The following is a 19,454-nucleotide window of genomic DNA, read 5'->3' on the forward strand; positions in this document are numbered from 1 at the left end:
AGTTAGTTACTTGAAGGTTGTTCATGCATGCAAGAACTTTCATGGCATCAACAGTGGTTTCCGAGGTTGCAGGCTGTGACATCCTAAACTTTGGGAAAACTGGTAAGATGGAAAATTCATGCATGTTTGTGACCGACTCATTCATGTTGATGAGACCATGGAGGAAATCATTCCCCTTGAGCACAGAGCAATAGCTGCATCAGTAATATAATTATTAGCAATAACTGAGTTAGTACGGCATGCCTCCACCAGAACTGTCGAGAATGTTCCCAAGGCTATGAATCAGAATGCAACAGTCAACTTCAACTACCAGAGCAGCTCAGACAAGTGCAATCCCAAATTCAAGCCACTTTTTTTTTTTACATCAATTACTTTTTTTGGATCTTAGCTTCTGCAGAGGTAGCTCCTTAGAGGCCCGGATGGAAACATGGGTTCATTTTGGGATAAAGGAATTAGAAATTCCTTTCTCCCCCCCAAAGGGCCAGTGGCATTTATTGTAGTTGCAGTGCAACCCTTGATGGAGCATCACATTTTCATCATAATGCTTCCAGGTTCAGAAGCTTCAAGGATGGCTGAGAAGAGAGTTTAGAATGATGAATCTTATGTGGGATGTAGAATGCAGAAGATGCAAGTTAAAGTGTGAATATGTTTAACTGACAATATTTTATCCTGAATCTGTTATGATTTATTATATATAAACAATATGTTATGGTATTTACAGTTTTCTGAAACAGCCTTACCTCTACCAGGTGTGGAGTTGGGTTGAAGCCACACATGTTGCAAACTTGGACTTTGCATTCAGTGCAATTGTTAAAGTTGGGAGACTGACTTGATCCCACATTCAGCTCCGTTTTACAGAGTGGGCACAATACTTTGGGCTTGGTGGCTTCTTTTGGTTGAGCAATAGGCTCTGGTTTTCCTTGTTTCAATGGAGAGCCATCCCCAGTTTTAACTTGCATTTCTGGCATTGAACCCTGCAATCTAGGGTTCAGTTCTGTGTTTTGATCACTGAAAACTATTTTTGGAGCCTGTTTAGTCGCAGATGCTTTTGCAGGTGATTGTTGACCAAGTGGAGTCTGTTCTGGCTGTGTGGATATAAGGTTTGAAGCCTGGTTTAAAAGTGAAGTTCCAAACCCAAAGAGTTTACCAGTGATGCCCTCTTGCTCTTGGGATGTACTACTGGGACCAGCTTGTGTTCTTGCTGGTGAACCATCTGCTGTTCTCCTTTGCTCTGCTTGCAAAAGCTTAGTTTGCTGACTCTGACCCATGGACTTGGCTACCTCTGAAGTAATATCAGGCTTTGGTTGACCATGAACATTTGGTTGAGACTGATCAACTGTTGACACTCGTTGCTCACTCTGACTGGGTTTCATCTTGGTTTCAGGTCTACTCTGCCCACCTGATGGCACTTTAGGAAGTTCTCTTTTCACTGGAGTGGTCCTTCCTTGTTGTGGAATATGGTCTGATTGAGGCTTTCTCTGCACATTTGCTTGTGGTTCTGTTTGGAGTTGGTTTGAGGGAGAGTGCAGCTGCTGATAACTTTTGGAACGAGGTGCAGTCATCATATCCATTCCCAGTGCTCTCTGCATCTGACAGTTTAAGCACAACCATTCTTCTACCTACAAAATAATTGAAAGTTTTGTTAGACCATCTGAAATAAGTATCACTGGTTGTTGCAAATTTTTTTTTATATATATATAAAGTCTTGTATTCTGAAAAGCAGAATGAAAAAGTAGAGCAGTTCCTCTGGGTTCTATTCATTCAATAAAAATTGGTTGTAATGGAAGCAAATTTTCTGTTAAATAATGCAATACGAATTCCACTTGAACGAGCAGCATGGTTGGCGTAGCGATTAGCGTAACACCTTTACAGTGCCTGCAATTGGGACCAGATCTGGGTTCAAATCCCATGCGGTCTGTTAGGAGTTCCTACGTTCTCTCTGTGTCTGTATGGTTTTCTTCAGGGGCTCTGGTTTCCTCCCACCCTTCAAAAACATACCAAGGTGTAGGTCAATGGGGTGTAAAATGGGTGGCACGGACTCGTGAGGTCAAATTGGCCTGTTAGATTGTTCAAATATTTAAAAGTTAGACATACGCCAAACAGGGCTTCTGTGTACCATGTCATCAAAAATCCATTTTCTGCAATAGAATAACAGTCAAGATGTATTTATTGTAAAAGTCACTGTATATGTGTGAAAAAGAAAAAGTGTATATCATGGCTAATGTGATTTATGGTGTGAAAAATAAAAAAATTTAAAAAAAAAAGATTCAGGGAAGTAGGTTTAAGACAAAGATGAGGACCTGTTTCTCCCAAAGAGTAGTGCCCAAGGAAGCAATAGAGGCTGCCTCACTGAAGGTGTTTAAGACAGTGAGATTTTTGGATAGTGGGGGAATTAAAGGTGACGGGGAACAGACTGGCAAGTGGAGGTGACTCCATGGTCAGACCAGCCATGATCTTATCGAAGTAGGTTCGATGGGCCAGATGGCCGACTTCTGCTCCTGTTTCTGAATGTTCACTAATTCTCTTCAACCTGAACTGTGAATTCTTGATTCTCGCTCACTCTCTCTCTCTCTCTCTCCACAAATGCAGCCTGACCTGCTGCGTATTTCTAGCATTTGTGGTTTATATTTCAAGTTTCCAGCATTTTTCCATTCTTCACTTGTGAACTCAGCCAGCATTCAATTGTCGGAGGGTCAAGAAGCCCTCAAGGGGTGGGCAGGTGAACTCAGTCTGGCCTAGCTGAGATGGCAATGGAAAAAGTTAGAACTGGTGCTCGTGGGGAAGGGGTGGCTAATTTTGATGGCATTAGACAGGAGCTTGTAAACATTTATTGGGGGAGCTGCCTGTGTGAAAGGAACGATTGGCAAAAGTGAGCTAGGAGGAGTTCAAAGCCAGCAGGTTCCTGTTAAAGCGAAGGGCAAGGTTGACAAGATTAGGAAAACTTGGTAAACAGGTCACTAAAAAGTAGGCTTGTGTCTTGTGATAGTACAGATCTATCACCAATGTACATAGTGTATATAGTTACTGTATCTAGACTGTGCTTACAGCGATTGGCTGAGAGCTAAGCCACGCCTATTGTCTGGGCCTTAAAGGGTTGTGTCCCTAGCCAGGTCGGATCATTCCGGACTGGTCGGCCACCTGTGAAGAGCTCCTGTCTTTTGCTAATAAAAGCCTTGGTTTGGATCAAAAAAAAAAGATGTATTTATTGTGAAAACTCAAGTATGCAACACAGCTCAAGACACTGAATGTCCCCCAAAAGAATATTTACTCCTGAAATGATGCCTTTTTTAAAATGGGAGATGCAAGGAAAAACCTTAAGTCAGACAGCAACTGTGGAAAGAGAAACAGTTTATGTTTCTGGTCCAGGACCCTTTGTCATAATAGAGAAAGAAGAACAAGTTGGTCAAGGGAGCAGAGAAGCTGGGAGAGGATAATGGATGGAAGGCAGGTGAAATAAAGTTAAGATCAAATTTCCTTGTCCATGTCTGGTTAATGTCAATTAAGTTTGAGTCTGGGTATGCAAGCAGTCCACCAAATAGGAACACAATTAACAACTGTCCTTGTTTGAGGGAGGAGAAAGAAATATCAACCCTACCCTTCTGGGTGATTTGCTAATTGCAATTGGGATTGTCTAGAGTGCTCCCAGCAGCAAGCTTCTTACTTAGAAGTTGTAATTGCCTTCAAGAGAGTGGTAGTTGTGTGGGAGTGCAGTTATGAGCCAAAGTTATTTGATTTACTTTTCTATGCAAAATTAGATTGTGATCTATTATGCTTGAGGTCCAAATTTAATATCTGTCAGTAATCTTCACTGATTTAGAGTGAATTAAAAATCATTTGTAAACCTGGAGTCTCCCCTTTACACTTTTTTTGGTCACAATTACTTCTTGTTGTATGTTGTCGTAGGTTTTGCACTCAGGAAACCTCCTCCGAGTACCAAGTGCCTTTTTTAAACAGCCACTATAATTTCCAACAGGATATGTGTGGTACTTGAGATGCTATTTGCATCTTAAAATTCCTGAGTACAACGACATATAGCAAAAAGTTAATTGTGCTAGAAAAGAGAAAGTTTAAAGGGGAGACTCAAGGATTTCAAATGATTTTAAAATCTCATGTGCAAGTATTTTCATTGCAGTAACAATTAGTCTAATTCTGACTAAGACATGATTGAGAGAATTATCATTTATATCAGTTTTAAACACCTCAATATGTTAATCAGGTCAAGAAAAGCTGTTGTCAACAAGACATTGCCAGCCAATAGTGAATCTTAGTGGACAAACTACTTCAACGTCCCCATGAACTTTTAATTATATTTAAAAATCTCATTTTACCATATTTTAATACACTCTAACCATCTAAAATTAAAACTTCACTCTAAATTGGAAATCTTCCAGTACAGAAATCTTGGAGTAATTAGAAAATATCAACAATAAAATCATTGCAACCTTCACAAAATATGGTAGAATGGAGCTGCTGGGACATGAACTGTGCTCTTTATGCTTCCTCTAATCATGAAGCAACTCAAGAGGTTGATAAAATGCGCTGCATCAACGTTGCTCATTCATAAACATGAAATTAAATCTCCTGTGCCAAGCAAGAGTAAGTGAAATCAGAAAGAACTCTCAAGTCATAAGATGGAAACCATTCAATTATGTGCTGACAAATGAGTTAAGTAATACTGTAATAATTTGACTGAGATTTCATACCATTACACAAGGGGACATTACACAGCACAAACTCAATGGTCTGCTCTTTTTTCTCGTCATACAATACTTCAGCTTGTTGGTGCAGCAGGAAAAGCAAATGCTAATTTTGACCAATTTTATTTAAAATCCAGAATATGGTAAATAGGGAAGTAAAAAAAAGATGATAATTCAAACATTCTTAGATGCTTTAAGACATTATACCGAGCTTGTTGTATCTAGTGAATACTCTTCCCCATCACCTCTATTCCCCAACTAAGTTACTTCATGTTAAACATTCCAATTTAATTCAGGAAGAGAATCAAGTCTATCATAATGTTCTTTCTTCACCTCTTATCACATCAGGTTCCAGAGTGAGTCAAGTCAAGTTTATTGCCATCTGATTGCACAAGTAAAACCCGACAAAACAGCATTCTCTGGTCCTCAGTGCAAAACATGCAGACACACAACTAGAGATTACACACATGCAAAGAAAAAACATATGCAGAATAAGTATTCATATATACACACACATAATACGTATTCTTTCACGAATACAAGAGTCTCAGATGGTTCGTGTGAGCAGTTCCTTTGGATGTTCAGCATTTTCATTGCCCGTGGGAAGAAGTCATTCCTCAGCCTGGTGGTGCTGGCTCTGATACACCTGGATCTCATTCTCGATGGGAGAAGCTGAAAGATCCTGCGTGGTGAGAAGAAGGGATCCTCAATGATTTTGTACATCCTCTTCAGACAACAATCCAAGTAGACCACATCTATGATGGTCCTCTCTGTTCACAGAGAGTGATTCTCTCTGCTACTTTTATGGTCCTGTGGATCTCCAATCCATTTCTCTGCAGCAACCACACCATGATGCAGCTGGCCAGGCCACTATTGATTAAGTGTTTGTAGAAGGCTGACAATGGTGGCCAGTAGCCTTGCCCGCTTCAATATTTTCAGTAAGTGCAGTTGCTCTTGCGCCTTCCTGACAAGTGAGGAGATGTAATGTATCCATGACATGTCACTAAGTGAACTCCAAGGAATTTGGTGCTCTCCACTACAGATATTGATGTGTCGTGGAGGGTGGTCATTCCAGGTCCTCCCAAAGTCCACAAACATCTCCTTCATCTTGTTCCATTGAAAATTACAAGATTTTCTACTTCTCTGTAGTGCTGGTGATGTCAATGACTGTTGTCATCTGCAAACTTGATGATACTGTTGGAGCTGGATCTGGTGATGTAGTCATAGAACAGAAGCATGAACAGGAGTGGGCTGAGTACACAGCCCTGAGGTGCACCAGCTACTGACCCAGACAGAATATGATCTTTACATTTGGAAGTCCAGAATTCAGTTACACAGAGTGGTGTTGAGTCTCCACGAGGACAGCTTCTCCACCAGCTTCTAGGGAATGATTGTATAAAACGCCAAGCTGAGGTCAATGTACAGTAGCCTGTTGCATGAGAGATCATTCTCCAGGTGGGTCAGGATGGTATGAAGAGATCAGGCTTTAGCATCATCAGTGGAACGGTTTCTTCTTTTGGCAAATTAAAGTGGGAGGTGCGCTTTGATGCTTTCTATCACCAAATGCTCCAAGCATCTCATAATGGTTGAGGTCAGTGCCATAGGGCCTTTTTCTCTGAGGCCTGTAATTGTCGCCCTCTTGGGTACCAGAATGATGGTGGCTGCCTTAAACCCTGCAAGAATGATGGACTGCTGCAGTGAGATGTTGAAGTTATCCATGAAGACCTGCATTGAGTCTACTTGAAATCAAAAGAAAATTATTCATACGCACAGAATGCATAGCACAAATGAAAAATAAGCCAAACCACACAGGCTTATTCCCCCCTATGCTTGAATGCTTATCACAACAGACTGGAGCTACTCCTCAGGTCTGACCCATTGCCACTCAACAAGATGACTGATATTTCATACCAGTTAGTCAACAAGATTTTTCCACATAAAAGCTGGAGCATTAAGCATTCAAGCTTTTTTTCAGAAAAATAGAAAATAGTAATGAATTTCTTGGCTTTTGTTCGATATTTCGTTCCAAGCTGTACCATAGAGAACAAAAGTTGAAGCCCATCACTCTGCCACTGGTGCCAAACATTATGTACCATTCATGTATGTGACATTCAAAATCATGAATTCCACCACCTTTTATACTCCTCAGCTGAAAAAAAAATGCTTTTTATGAAACCAGTTTCATGACAGTTAATGGTTTCTCACTTCCTAAAGAACTCGACGATCTTTCAGAAGTGGCAAGCGCTAGAACTTCCTTGCATCTGCTCAGGAAGACAAAAAAAAATCAAATCAAACCACAATTCTTCCACAATGAAGCCACTCTCTCTAAACAATGAAAATACTGAGAGGAGATAGCAGCACCCAAAAGCAACTTAAAGCAGCATTCCTCTAAAGTAGATAGTGAAATGCTCTGGTGGTATAAATAATCATTTTCAGTTTTATGTGCATCACCAGCTAAAGGGGAAGGGAGAGGAAGAGAAGAAAAACAATTTGAAATGTCAAGAGGCTTCTCTTATCAATTCACCCTCAATTATCAGCTTCCTCTGCTGAAACACATGGTGAAAAGAAGTACTGACAAAACTGTTTATTTTAAACGATTATAAGTTGAAATAAAATGTGAAAACAGTTTTTATATTGCAGTAAATTGCTTTACCATTATACCAGATATTATCTCAAAAGTGCTGGATGAGACATATAAGGCAATCGAACAACTGAAAAGTGGCAAAGCAGCAGGTATGGATGGAATCCCCCCAGAAGTCTGGAAGGCTGGCGGCAAAACTCTGCATGCCAAACTGCATGAGTTTTTCAAGCTTTGTTGGGACCAAGGAAAACTGCCTCAGGACCTTCGTGATGCCACCATCATCACCCTGTACAAAAACAAAGGCGAGAAATCAGACTGCTCAAACTACAGGAGAATCACGTTGCTCTCCATTGCAGGCAAAATCTTCGCTAGGATTCTACTAAATAGAATAATACCTAGTGTCGCCGAGAATATTCTCCCAGAATCACAGTGCGGCTTTCGCGCAAACAGAGGAACCACTGACATGGTCTTTGCCCTCAGACAGCTCCAAGAAAAGTGCAGAGAACAAAACAAAGGACTCTACATCACCTTTGTTGACCTCACCAAAGCCTTCGACACCGTGAGCAGGAAAGGGCTTTGGCAAATACTAGAGCGCATCGGATGTCCCCCAAAGTTCCTCAACATGATTATCCAACTGCACAAAAACCAACAAGGTCGGGTCAGATACAGAAATGAGCTCTCTGAACCCTTCTCCATTAACAACGGCGTGAAGCAAGGCTGTGTTCTCGCACCAACCCTCTTTTCAATCTTCTTCAGCATGATGCTGAACCAAGCCATGAAAGACCCCAACAATGAAGACGCTGTTTACATCCGGTACCGCACGGATGGCAGTCTCTTCAATCTGAGGCGCCTGCAAGCTCACACCAAGACACAAGAGAAACTTGTCCGTGAACTACTCTTTGCAGATGATGCCGCTTTAGTTGCCCATTCAGAGCCAGCTCTTCAGCGCTTGACGTCCTGCTTTGCGGAAACTGCCAAAATGTTTGGCCTGGAAGTCAGCCTGAAGAAAACTGAGGTCCTCCATCAGCCAGCTCCCCACCATGACTACCAGCCCCCCCCCCCCCCCCCCCACATCTCCATCGGGCACACAAAACTCAAAACGGTCAACCAGTTTACCTATCTCGGCTGCACCATTTCATCAGATGCAAGGATCGACAATGAGATAGACAACAGACTCGCCAAGGCAAATAGCGCCTTTGGAAGACTACACAAAAGAGTCTGGAAAAACAACCAACTGAAAAACCTCACAAAGATAAGCGTATACAGAGCCGTTGTCATACCCACACTCCTGTTCGGCTCCGAATCATGGGTCCTCTACCGGCACCACCTACGGCTCCTAGAACGCTTCCACCAGCGTTGTCTCCGCTCCATCCTCAACATCCATTGGAGCGCTTACACCCCTAACGTCGAAGTACTCGAGATGGCAGAGGTCGACAGCATCGAGTCCACGCTGCTGAAGATCCAGCTGCGCTGGATGGGTCACGTCTCCAGAATGGAGGACCATCGCCTTCCCAAGATCCTGTTATATGGCGAGCTCTCCACTGGCCACCGTGACAGAGGTGCACCAAAGAAAAGGTACAAGGACTGCCTAAAGAAATCTCTTGGTGCCTGCCACATTGACCACCGCCAGTGGGCTGATAACGCCTCAAACCGTGCATCTTGGCGCCTCAAAGTTTGGCGGGCAGCAACCTCCTTTGAAGAAGACCGCAGAGCCCACCTCACTGACAAAAGGCAAAGGAGGAAAAACCCAACACCCAACCAACCAATTTTCCCCTGCAACCGTGTCTGCCTGTCCCGCATCGGACTTGTCAGCCACAAACGAGCCTGCAGCTGACGTGGACTTTTTACCCCCTCCATAAATCTTCGTCCGCGAAGCCAAGCCAAAGAAGAAGAAGATCTCAAAAGTAAAACAGTGTAACAGAAAGCTATTGCAGTTTGCTGGTATTGCCCTCTCCACTTTTCAACTGGTGACAAGATCATGGAAACATTGAACAGCATCTTCCACCTTGCAAATCAAAATGAACTTTGATTGAATACAAATATAAATCTAGATTACACAAAATCAAGAATTTAAACATGGATATTGTGCATATGTAACTAATGACAAAGCAATACAGCATGATTTTGATAGAGGACTGAAGTGCTTCTACATCATAACTCTGAACAACTATCCTAAGCAAATACAAGGATAATCTATTTGAATATCAACTACAATTCAACGGCAGTAGTTAGTATATTCAGGCTATTCCAATGATATTTTCTTGTGTACTAAGCTTTAAGGATGTTGAGATTTATGTTGAACGTTTAATGGGGTGGGAATGAGGGAGGGAAGGGAGGAGGGAAAAAGGGGAGAAAATGACACTGTGTATATTCAAGAGGGAAATGTTTGTGTGTAGTTTGGTTAATAAGGTTCATAGTGTGCAAAATAAAAAATTATAAAAAAGAATGTTGAGATTTATTGCTTCAGGTACAGAAGTCAATATACGATTGTAAATCTGAAACTATGAAAATTGGGAGTTTTCAAAAGGACATTAAGAACTGATTTTAGAAATCAACTTTTATTGAGCCATTGAAAGTAAAAGTGGCAGTCATTACATTTCTGTTGACTGAGCAAGAACGAGAGAGTAATCTTGATACAATATATACTCTTGCAAACATTTCAGCATCCCGCCTCGAACTAACCAGATAGGTATTGAGTGCCATATTTCTCCAGAAGCAATACAAATTAATCATTCATTATCAAGTAACATTTCTAATTCTATCCAGCATTCATCAACTTCCACTTCTGTCCAACACTTCACAGATGTACAGCATAACGTAGACAAATAGAAGAACATGCTATTCTTGTAATCTGGCAGCAGATGACCAGTGAAGGCCATTTCAGATAGCCCATAAGTTGGGACGTAAAAGCAGAATAACTCCACCAAAATGGATAATTACCTACCTTTCTGAATGTAAGGAGGCAGTCTCCAGACCGCATAATCCAACCCCTCTCCGAGAGGGATAATATTCACAACGCAGCCCTCCGCCGATCGATCTGAATTGGCAGCTGCGCAAGGCGGCTGTTTGAGGGCGGGCTGCTGATGCTGTCAGCCCGCAACCCATCTCCCCACTCACCCCTCTCCCTCCAAGTCAGAGGCAGCGGAAGCCGGCGTGGTGGCTGAGACAGCCACAGCAGGCCACTTCAGCCTTCGTAACCACTCTGCAGCTCGAAACATGGCAGAGCAATGGCAATCTTCCCTACCCATAATACCCCATGCAGCTGGAACTGTTCAGGGAACCTTAGAGCAGTTTCAGCTGCATGGTACAATCAGGTGTGATAGTACAGATTCTATCACCAATGTGTATATGTACAGAATGTAGTGTAGGATGACTATGATTGGCTAAGAGTGTAGCCACACCTACTGGCAGGTCTTAAAGGATTGCTCCTAGCCAGACCAGGTCATTCTGGACTGGTCGACCTACTTGTGATATGCTCCAGTCTTTTAGTTAATAAAAGCCTTGGTTTGGATTAACAAGTCTTTGGTTCTTTCGACGCGCTCTACAGTAGGGAAAACAACCATTGCTCTGCCACGTATTGATGACTGCACCAGTCGGCCCACCTCCATGGGGATCCAGAGGTGCCTCTCCTTTGAATGGGATGCTGGAGCAGCCTTTTTGGGCTGCTGTCTGAAGGGGAAGTTCCAGATTTTCAATCTGCCCCATAGCAGGTCTCCAAGCAGAGGCCCGAACTGAAATAGCTTTAAGAATAACTTCACAAAATAATTTAAATGTGGATTTCTTAATGACAAAAACTCAACAGGCTTAGTTATTGAATGTGGGGTTTCATCGGAGATGAGCAAGGCTATTAAAACCTGCCACGATCTTCAAAAAACTGAACTGAACCCAGTAAGACAAGACTTGTTTGAAATATTCAGAAGACATGCCAACTTCTGGGTTTATCCTGATCAAAAGAAGATGGAAGCAGCAAAAACCTGCATGTTTTTTGAATAGTTGATCATCATGCTTTAAGCTTTGCCACAATTTCACAAGGCTTGATATTTTTGGGGAGATTAAAAATCTGCTGACCCTGAATGCTGTAAAATACAAAAAGTTCTTTTAAAGGTTACTCAAAGAATATGATCTCTCCCCCAAACAATTCCATTGAGACTAGCCTGCCCAGTCTTCCAGAATTAGCATTAGCAGGTATTTCAACAGGCACGCACAAGGTAAAGCTCTTGGTCGTTGGAAAATATAATAAGCCAAGAGCTGTCAAAAGCATCTACCAGTAAAATATAAAACACAACTACAGGGGCTTCCATAATATTTGGAACAAAGACATTTCCCCCCTCCCCCTTTATTTGCCTCTGTGTTCTACAACTTTAAATTTGTAATTAAACTATTGACATGTAATTAAAGTGCACATTCCAGATTTTATTCAAGGTTATTAAATACACCTTTTGGTTTAACCATGGAAAAATTATAACTTTTTTGTTTAAAATATACACATAGTCCCCTCATTTCAGGGCATTTAATTTCACAGATGTTTGTGAGTACTCAGGTATGTTTAATTGCTTCATTGGTGCAGGTATATGAGAGCAAGGCTTGCTTTGAAGCTTTTAAGCACTTTTGGAGTCTGCAGTTGGTATTTTTCAACACGAGAACATAAGTTGTGCCAATGAAAGTCAAAAGAAACCATTATGAGGCTGAAAAACAAGAAGTTGAACAGTAAGTGACATCACTCAAACATTAGGATTACCAAAATCAACAGATTGGAACATCACTAAGAAGAAAGAGCATACTGGTAAGCTCAGGAAATGCAAACAGACTGTTATTCCAAGGAAGACGCCACTGCTGATGCCAGAATTCTCGTCATGGTGAAGTAAAATCCTTAAAACCTTGTCCAACAGATCAGAAACACTCTTCAGGAGGCAGGTATGAGTGTGTCAATGACTACTATCCAGAGAAGACTTCATGAATAAAAATACAGAGGCTACACTACAAGATGCAATTAGTTAGCTGCAAAAGGATGGCCAGATGACAGTTTGCAAAGAAGTATTTAAAAGAACCTGCAGAATTCTTGAAAAAGGTCTTGTGGACAGATGAGACCAAGATTAACCTGTATCAGAATGATTGCAAGAACAAAGTGTGGAGATGTAAAGAAACTGCCCAAGATCCAAAGCATACCACCTTTGCCATGGTTTGCATCTTGCAGTGAAGCCTCCGTATTTCTGTTCATGAGGTCTTCTGCAGTCAGTAGTCATGGACATATCCACACCTGCCTCCTGAAGAGAGTTTCCGATCTGTTGGACAGGTATATAGAGATTTTTCTTCTCTATGGAGGATTATACTGTCATCAGCAGTAGAGGTCTTCCTTGAAATACCAGCCCCTTTGCAATTACTGAGCTCAACAGTCTTCTTTGGCTTGGCTTCGCGGATGAAGATTTATGGAGGGGTAATGTCCTCGTCTGCTGCAGGCTTGTTGGTGACTGAAGTCCGATGCGGGACAGGCAGACACGGTTGCAGCGGTTGCAAGGGAAAATTGGTGGGTTGGGGTTGGGTGTTGGATTTTTCCTCCTTTGTCTTTTGTCAGTGAGGTGGGCTCTGCGTTCTTCTTCAAAGGAGGTTGCTGCCCGCCGAACTGTGAGGCGCCAAGATGCACATTTGGAGGCGATATCAGCCCACTGGCGGTGGTCAATGTGGCAGGCACCAAGAGATTTCTTTAAGCAGTCCTTGTACCTCTTCTTTGGTGCACCTCTGTCTCGGTGGCCAGTGGAGAGCTCGCCATACAACACGATCTTGGGAAGGCGATGGTCCTCCATTCTGGAGACGTGACCCACCCAGCGCAGTTGGGTCTTCAGCAGCGTGGATTCGATGCTTGCGGATTCTGCCAACTCGAGTACTTCGATGTTGGTGATGAAGTCATTCCAATGAATGTTGAGGATGGAGTGGAGATAGCGCTGACGGAAGCGTTCTAGGAGCCGTAGGTGATGCCGGTAGAGGACCCATGATTCGGAGCCGAACAGGAGCGTGGGTATGACAACGGCTCTGTACACGCTGATCTTTGTGTGTTTCTTCAGGTGATTGTTTTTCCAGACTCTTTTGAGTAGTCTTCCAAAGCCACTATTTGCCTTGGTGAGTCTGTTGTCTATCTCATTGTCGATCCTTGCATCAGATGAAATGGTGCAGCCGAGGTAGGTAAACTGGTTGACCATTTTGAGTTCTGTGTGCCCGATGGAGATGTGGGGGGGGGGGGGGGGCTGGTAGTCATGGTGGGGAGCTGGCTGATGGAGGACCTCAGTTTTCTTCAGGCTGACTTCCAGGCCAAACATTTTGTCAGTTTCCGCAAAACAGGACGTCATGCGCTGGAGAGCTGGCTCTGAATGGGCAACTAAAGCGGCATCGTCTGCAAAGAGTAGTTCACAGACAAGTTGCTCTTGTGTCTTGGTGTGAGCTTGTAGGCGCCTCAAATTGAAGAGACTGCCATTCGTGCGGTACCAGATGTAAACAGCATCTTCATTGTTGAGGTCTTTCATGGCTTGTTTCATCATCATGCTGAAGAAGATAGTAAAGAGGGTTGGGGCAAGGACGCAGCCTTGCTTCACGCCGTTCTCAACGGAGAAGGGTTCGGAGAGCTCATTTCTGTATCTGACCCGACCTTGTTGGTTTTCGTGCAGTTGGATAACCATGTTGAGGAACTTGGGGGGGCGGGGGGGGCGCATCCAAGGTGCTCTAGTATTTGCCAAAGCCCTTTCCTGCTCATGGTGTCAAAGGCTTTGGTGAGGTCAACAAAGGTGATGTAGAGTCCTTTGTTTTGTTCTCTGCACTTTTCTTGGAGCTGTCTGAGGGCAAAGACCATGTCAGTAGTTCCTCTGTTTGCGCGAAAGCCACACTGTGATTCTGCGAGGACATTTTCGGCGACACTAGATATTAGTCTATTAAGGAGAATCCTAGCAAAGATTTTGCCTGCAATGGAGAGCAGCGTGATTCCCCTGTAGTTTGAGCAGTCTGATTTCTCACCTTTGTTTTTGTACTCTTTCTTAATGATGTTCCAAACTGTTGATTTTGGTAATCCTAAGGTTTGAGTGATGTCACTTACTGTTTTATTCTTGTTTTTCAGCCTCAATGGTTTCTTTTACTTTCATTGGCACAACTCATGTTCTCATGTTGAAAAATACTAACTACAGCCTCCAAAGGTGATCAAAAGCCTAGAAGCCTAGCTCTCTTATTCCTGTACCAATGAAGCAATTAAACATACCTGAGTACTCACAAATACCTGTGAAGCCAAATGTCCCAAGCATTATGGTGCCATGAAATGAAGGAACTACTTTATATTTTGGCGTACAAGTCGAGTCGTGGAACCCAAAAAAAATTTCTCAAGGGGGTGGGGGAATAGTCATACGCTGGATATATTTTTAAGACCTTAAATTCACTGAGAAAAAGAGATTGACATCGATTTGGCGTACAAGTTAATGTTGGAAGCACTCCACTGTTGTTTTCTCGCTTCCCAACACCTCTGCACCGCTGGGTGCCGTCATAATCTCTCCTAACTGGGACCCTGATGTTGCCATCATCGCTCATGCCTGGTTGGCCTAAGTTCTTGCTCCCACTGGAAGCACGATGTTGCCGCTCCAGCTCTGTGGGCTGTCACCACTGATGCCTGATTGGCTGAGGTTCTTTTTTTAAAATTTATTTAATTTACAGCTTTGTTACTTATGATAGGAGTGTTTTAAAACATTTTTGATTGTTCCTGGGAGGCCTGAAAAATGGGAGTTGACTTGTACTACAGATATAACACGAAACCATTAAAATGAGGCTAAGGGGAGGGAGGGGTCGACCTATCTGCCGGTCGACTTTTACACTAAAATATACTGTATATGTAACTTCGACATGGTGAAAACAAAATGTAAACAAATAACCTTGAATAAAGTCTGGAATGTCCACTTTAATTACATGTGAATTGTTTGATTAGAAATTTAAAACTTGGAGCACAGGGGAAAATAAAGGAATAAAGTGTCTTCGGCCCAAATATTATGGAGAGCTCTGTAATATACCAGGACAAATAAATCTTGGATTGGTTTCATTGTATCAGCAAAAATGGATCATTTCCAAAGTGGAGGAACAACTCATTCAGTCTGGGCACCCTCCAAATGAATTACATCGACTTCTCTGGTTTCTGTTAGCCTCCCCGTCCAATCTTTCCCCATGTCTCCTTTCCTCCAGCTCTGTCTCTCTCCCTTTTCCCCGTCTCATTTACCCCAGCTCTGCATTTAGAACAACCCCACCCCCAATAAAAATTACTTCTCATCTTTCCTCTCCACTGACCTATTCAGCATATCCAATTAACATCTTTTGTCTGTTGGTTTGTACTCTTCACCTGCCCTTTTTAATTCAGACACCTGTTTGGTTTTTACTCAGAACTTGAAGGGCTCAGGCCCAAAACATCAGTTATTTCTCTTTCCTTCCTATGGATGCTGCGAGTCCTCCAAGATCCTCCAGCATTTCTGCATTTTTACTAAATCACAGCATCTGCAGACTTTTGTGCTTCACTCCCTGGTTTGACTGCATATCCTGATTGGATTCTGGACCGTCAGTTCACATTTCACACTAATGAGTGAGCAGATGTCAGATGACTAGGAATTGTGAACAATTAAATGCTGGCGTTTACTCTTGTCATCAAATTATGAGAGATCATCTCAGGAAGTAGTGCAAGTGCAGGACATCCACAGAAATATTCTGACAAAAAGGAAACAGTTTTAGGTGGTTAAATGCTCACAATTTTCTTCAACGTGAAATTTTCAAATTCTAGATCTTCACCTTGTGTTATACATTTTTTCCTGAAACAAAGGACCAATAGTGCAGTGTAGAAACATTAAATTATGAGAAAAAATACTGAAATGATGAAAATTCTGATGTATCACGCAATTTCAGTTTTCCATGTATTGTGTAGCACATTTGTGTACTGTATCATGCCTCACTGCTGCACTCCAATAAATGGACATTAAGCTCAACGTCAAGACCTGCACAATACCATATTTCATTTCCATTATTTTATGACCTTTAATATTGATTTACTCGGATGTTGGCTGGACTTCAGAAACCGAGTTACAGGGATGGGTTAAACAGGTTAGTACTTAATTCCCTGGAGCACAGAAAGATGAGGGAAGATTTGATAGAGGTATTTAAAATTATGAGGGAGATAGACGGAGTAGATGTAGGAAGGCTTTTTTCTGAGGGTAGGTGAGATATAAACCAAAAGGCATGGGTTAAGGGTGAAATGGGAAAGGTTTCGAGAGAACTTCTTCATAGTGTGGCGGGAGTGTGGATTGAGCTGCCATCTGAAGTCGTGAATGCGGGCTCAATGTTAATATTTAAGGAGGATTTGATAGGTACATCCATAGGAGGGGAATGGAGGGCTATGGTCAAGGTGCAAGTCAGTGGGACTAGGTAGAATAATAGTTCGGCATGGTCTAGAAGGGGTAAATGACCTGTTTCTGTGCTGCAATGTTCTAAAGTTCCCTGGTTCGATTGTGTGAAAACAGACTTAATTCTTGACTAATTGGCACCCCTATTATTCCCCACGGAAGATTTTACTGTATATATTAGTATCTGTTTGAAATTAACATGTGCAGGCAGATTGTTATTTTTGCAAACCAAATCATCATTCAAGATCCTGCTCTCTGAGAAGATAATGTGAGTTTTATACGAGAAACTTGCCAGTCTGTTAGATTCGGCAACAGCTGCCGATAAAAACTCAGCTGTATTTCCATTGCATTGTTCATTTAATTGCTCATCCAGTTTTAATTGCCACACTTACAATGATGCAGCTTTTGATAACAGTTTTTGCAAAATGTAAAATCAAGAGAAAATAAAACTATCCCTGGAGAAAATCTTTGTCTCAAGTAAGGCATTTCTTCTTCCAACACAACAGCAATACTACTGAACGCATTTTGAAAACTGTGGAGGTTTGAATAATCATGGGCATATATTGGTATTAATTTTTTTCAAATTTTAGTTATGTCAGAACAATTACACTCTACCTGACGCTCGAAGATCTCTAATCCACTGAATGCATTAAATAATTTCCCATGTTCAATTCAGAGATTTGATGCCTCCAAACAATTGAAGCTCTTCCTTTGATCAATGTGTGCAATTAGAACAAGTAAATTGCTGGCACTATGCAAATTTTAACTGGCAACAATTCTAGGATCAGCAAATGAATATTTTGAAACAAAAGACGAGATGACTTTTAGGAGCTAAGTCAGTTTCTATTAATGAAACAATGAGCAAGAGGATTAATATAATGCACCATTGTCAGACCCTATGATTAAAATATCTCAAGGAACAAAGATTCTGATTTTTGTGTTCCCATTATGTTCTCCTAGTTCAATCAGTGCTGGTGTTAAATCACTGAGACAACATCAGAACTTAATCTCACTTCAGGTCCCACCTAGGGTGGCCATTCAAAAGGAGAACATGGTCAACACACACACTTTTTAAAAAATCTAAAATGTAAACAGTATTGCAACAACAACAAATGCAAGGTAACTTTTGACCTTGTCCTCCTTTGGAATGGTCATGCTAGTCCCAACAGCAGCAAAGTCTCTCATCTTGCCCAACATCACTGAATATTTCCCAGAAGAGCTCAGAAGAATCTTCAGCGTCTTACCCAGTGATAGCAGATTAGTAGTAAGCATGCCATTTTTGAAAATGATAGCTGATTCACCCTGTGAAAGCAAGAGCATCTCACTACGCCATGATCATACAATGACCCTCGACTCAGAGGCCTCCACTCAACTGCCAGTAGCACCAAGACCCCAAATACTCAATTTTCTCTTGGCCTTTAAGGTATCCTGACTGCAATGCCCAAGTCATGCATGGAATTGCCATCAATAAGTACTGTCTGATTTCCCCTGCTTGTGCAAGGCTACAAAATCTATGAACAACTGAATCAAAGGGTATAATATCACCTCCTCTAATCTATCATATTCACAGATGCAAAGGTACAAATCTTGTGCCAGAGCATTAACTCTGTTTCTCCACAGATGCCATTAACACAAATATCTTCTACATTTTCCATTTCAATTCAGCTTTCTGGTATCTCCAGCATTTTGCATTTAGATTAAATAGGGCAATTTCTGGCCTGAGTAGTTCGGTTACTAAACACAGGATGAACAGATCAATTTGTGAAATATTATGTCAGATGAGTCATTTCCATTTTCAAAATCACTTGTATCTACAAACCCCATACCATGAATATATCATCATTTAAATAATTCCTTTATTGTTTTCAACTATCAAGACTCTCCAGGGAAGGTGCTAACTTGCAAACATTTACTTGTATTATATAGTGTAATGTTTCATTTGTCAAAGCCACACAACTATCACAGGGTATTAAATTTTGCTTTTCGTAGCTTAAAATGTTAGGTAAACAATTTGGGCCACCTGAATTTGAAATGTGATACAGCAACAAAGTCCACAATAAATTAATTTACCAGGGTAATACCTTAGTGATGTCGAAAGTGGAGAACAGTGTTTATAGTATCAACAACCCCTTAATCTAAACTGACAGAACTTCATAATTTGATTTTTTTCATTGATAAAAGAAATTTTATTCCATTCCTCAACCCTAGCATTTGAAAGTTTGGCTTCTTTGTCCCCAGAGCCATGATAGAATAGTTATGACAACAACATTATTTCAATTAAAAATGATCAAAGTAGTCATAAAAATCACAAATATAACCATTCATGGAGCGGAAATAGGCCATGTCGGCCTTTCGAGTCCGCACCGGTTCACTAGAACAACTCCACTAGCTCAAACCTCCCGCTCTCCACCAATAACCCTCCAACCCCCTCTCCTCCACGTACACATCCAACCTTCTCTTAAATGACAGAAGGGACCCTGCCGCAACTATCTCATTCAGAAGATCATTCCATTCTGCCACCACTCGCTGAGTGAAAAGGCCACCTCTAATATTTCTCTTAAAGTGTTGCCCCCTGACCTTTAACTCATAAGAGGATTTATTGGTGAACTACATTAGAGAGAACAGATCCTTTGCAGAACTGAACAACTGAAATATTTTAATTTTTAAAACAGCTAACCTCTCAAATAACATACAAAATGAAAATATCCTTCCCTTCCAAATGGTTAGTCACCATCATTTATCTGCTCATTCAGAGATAACGTGTGTTTTCCC

The 19,454-nt window shown here is 41.7% G+C and overlaps 1 protein-coding gene across 2 annotated transcripts in view; it reads right to left on the bottom strand.

Moving 5' to 3' along the window:
- The window catches only part of bsnb (bassoon (presynaptic cytomatrix protein) b), a 451,700-nt gene that overhangs the window by 401,760 nt on the left and 30,486 nt on the right, over positions 1-19,454 (bottom strand). For both annotated transcript variants that reach the window (XM_069936943.1, XM_069936942.1), the window contains one exon: positions 741-1,619. In XM_069936943.1, coding sequence (XP_069793044.1) covers positions 741-1,619 — 879 coding nt within the window. The remainder of the gene's footprint in view (positions 1-740; positions 1,620-19,454) is intronic.

This window comes from Narcine bancroftii, chromosome 5 (assembly GCF_036971445.1).
Source record: "Narcine bancroftii isolate sNarBan1 chromosome 5, sNarBan1.hap1, whole genome shotgun sequence".
Lineage (NCBI taxonomy): Eukaryota > Metazoa > Chordata > Chondrichthyes > Torpediniformes > Narcinidae > Narcine > Narcine bancroftii.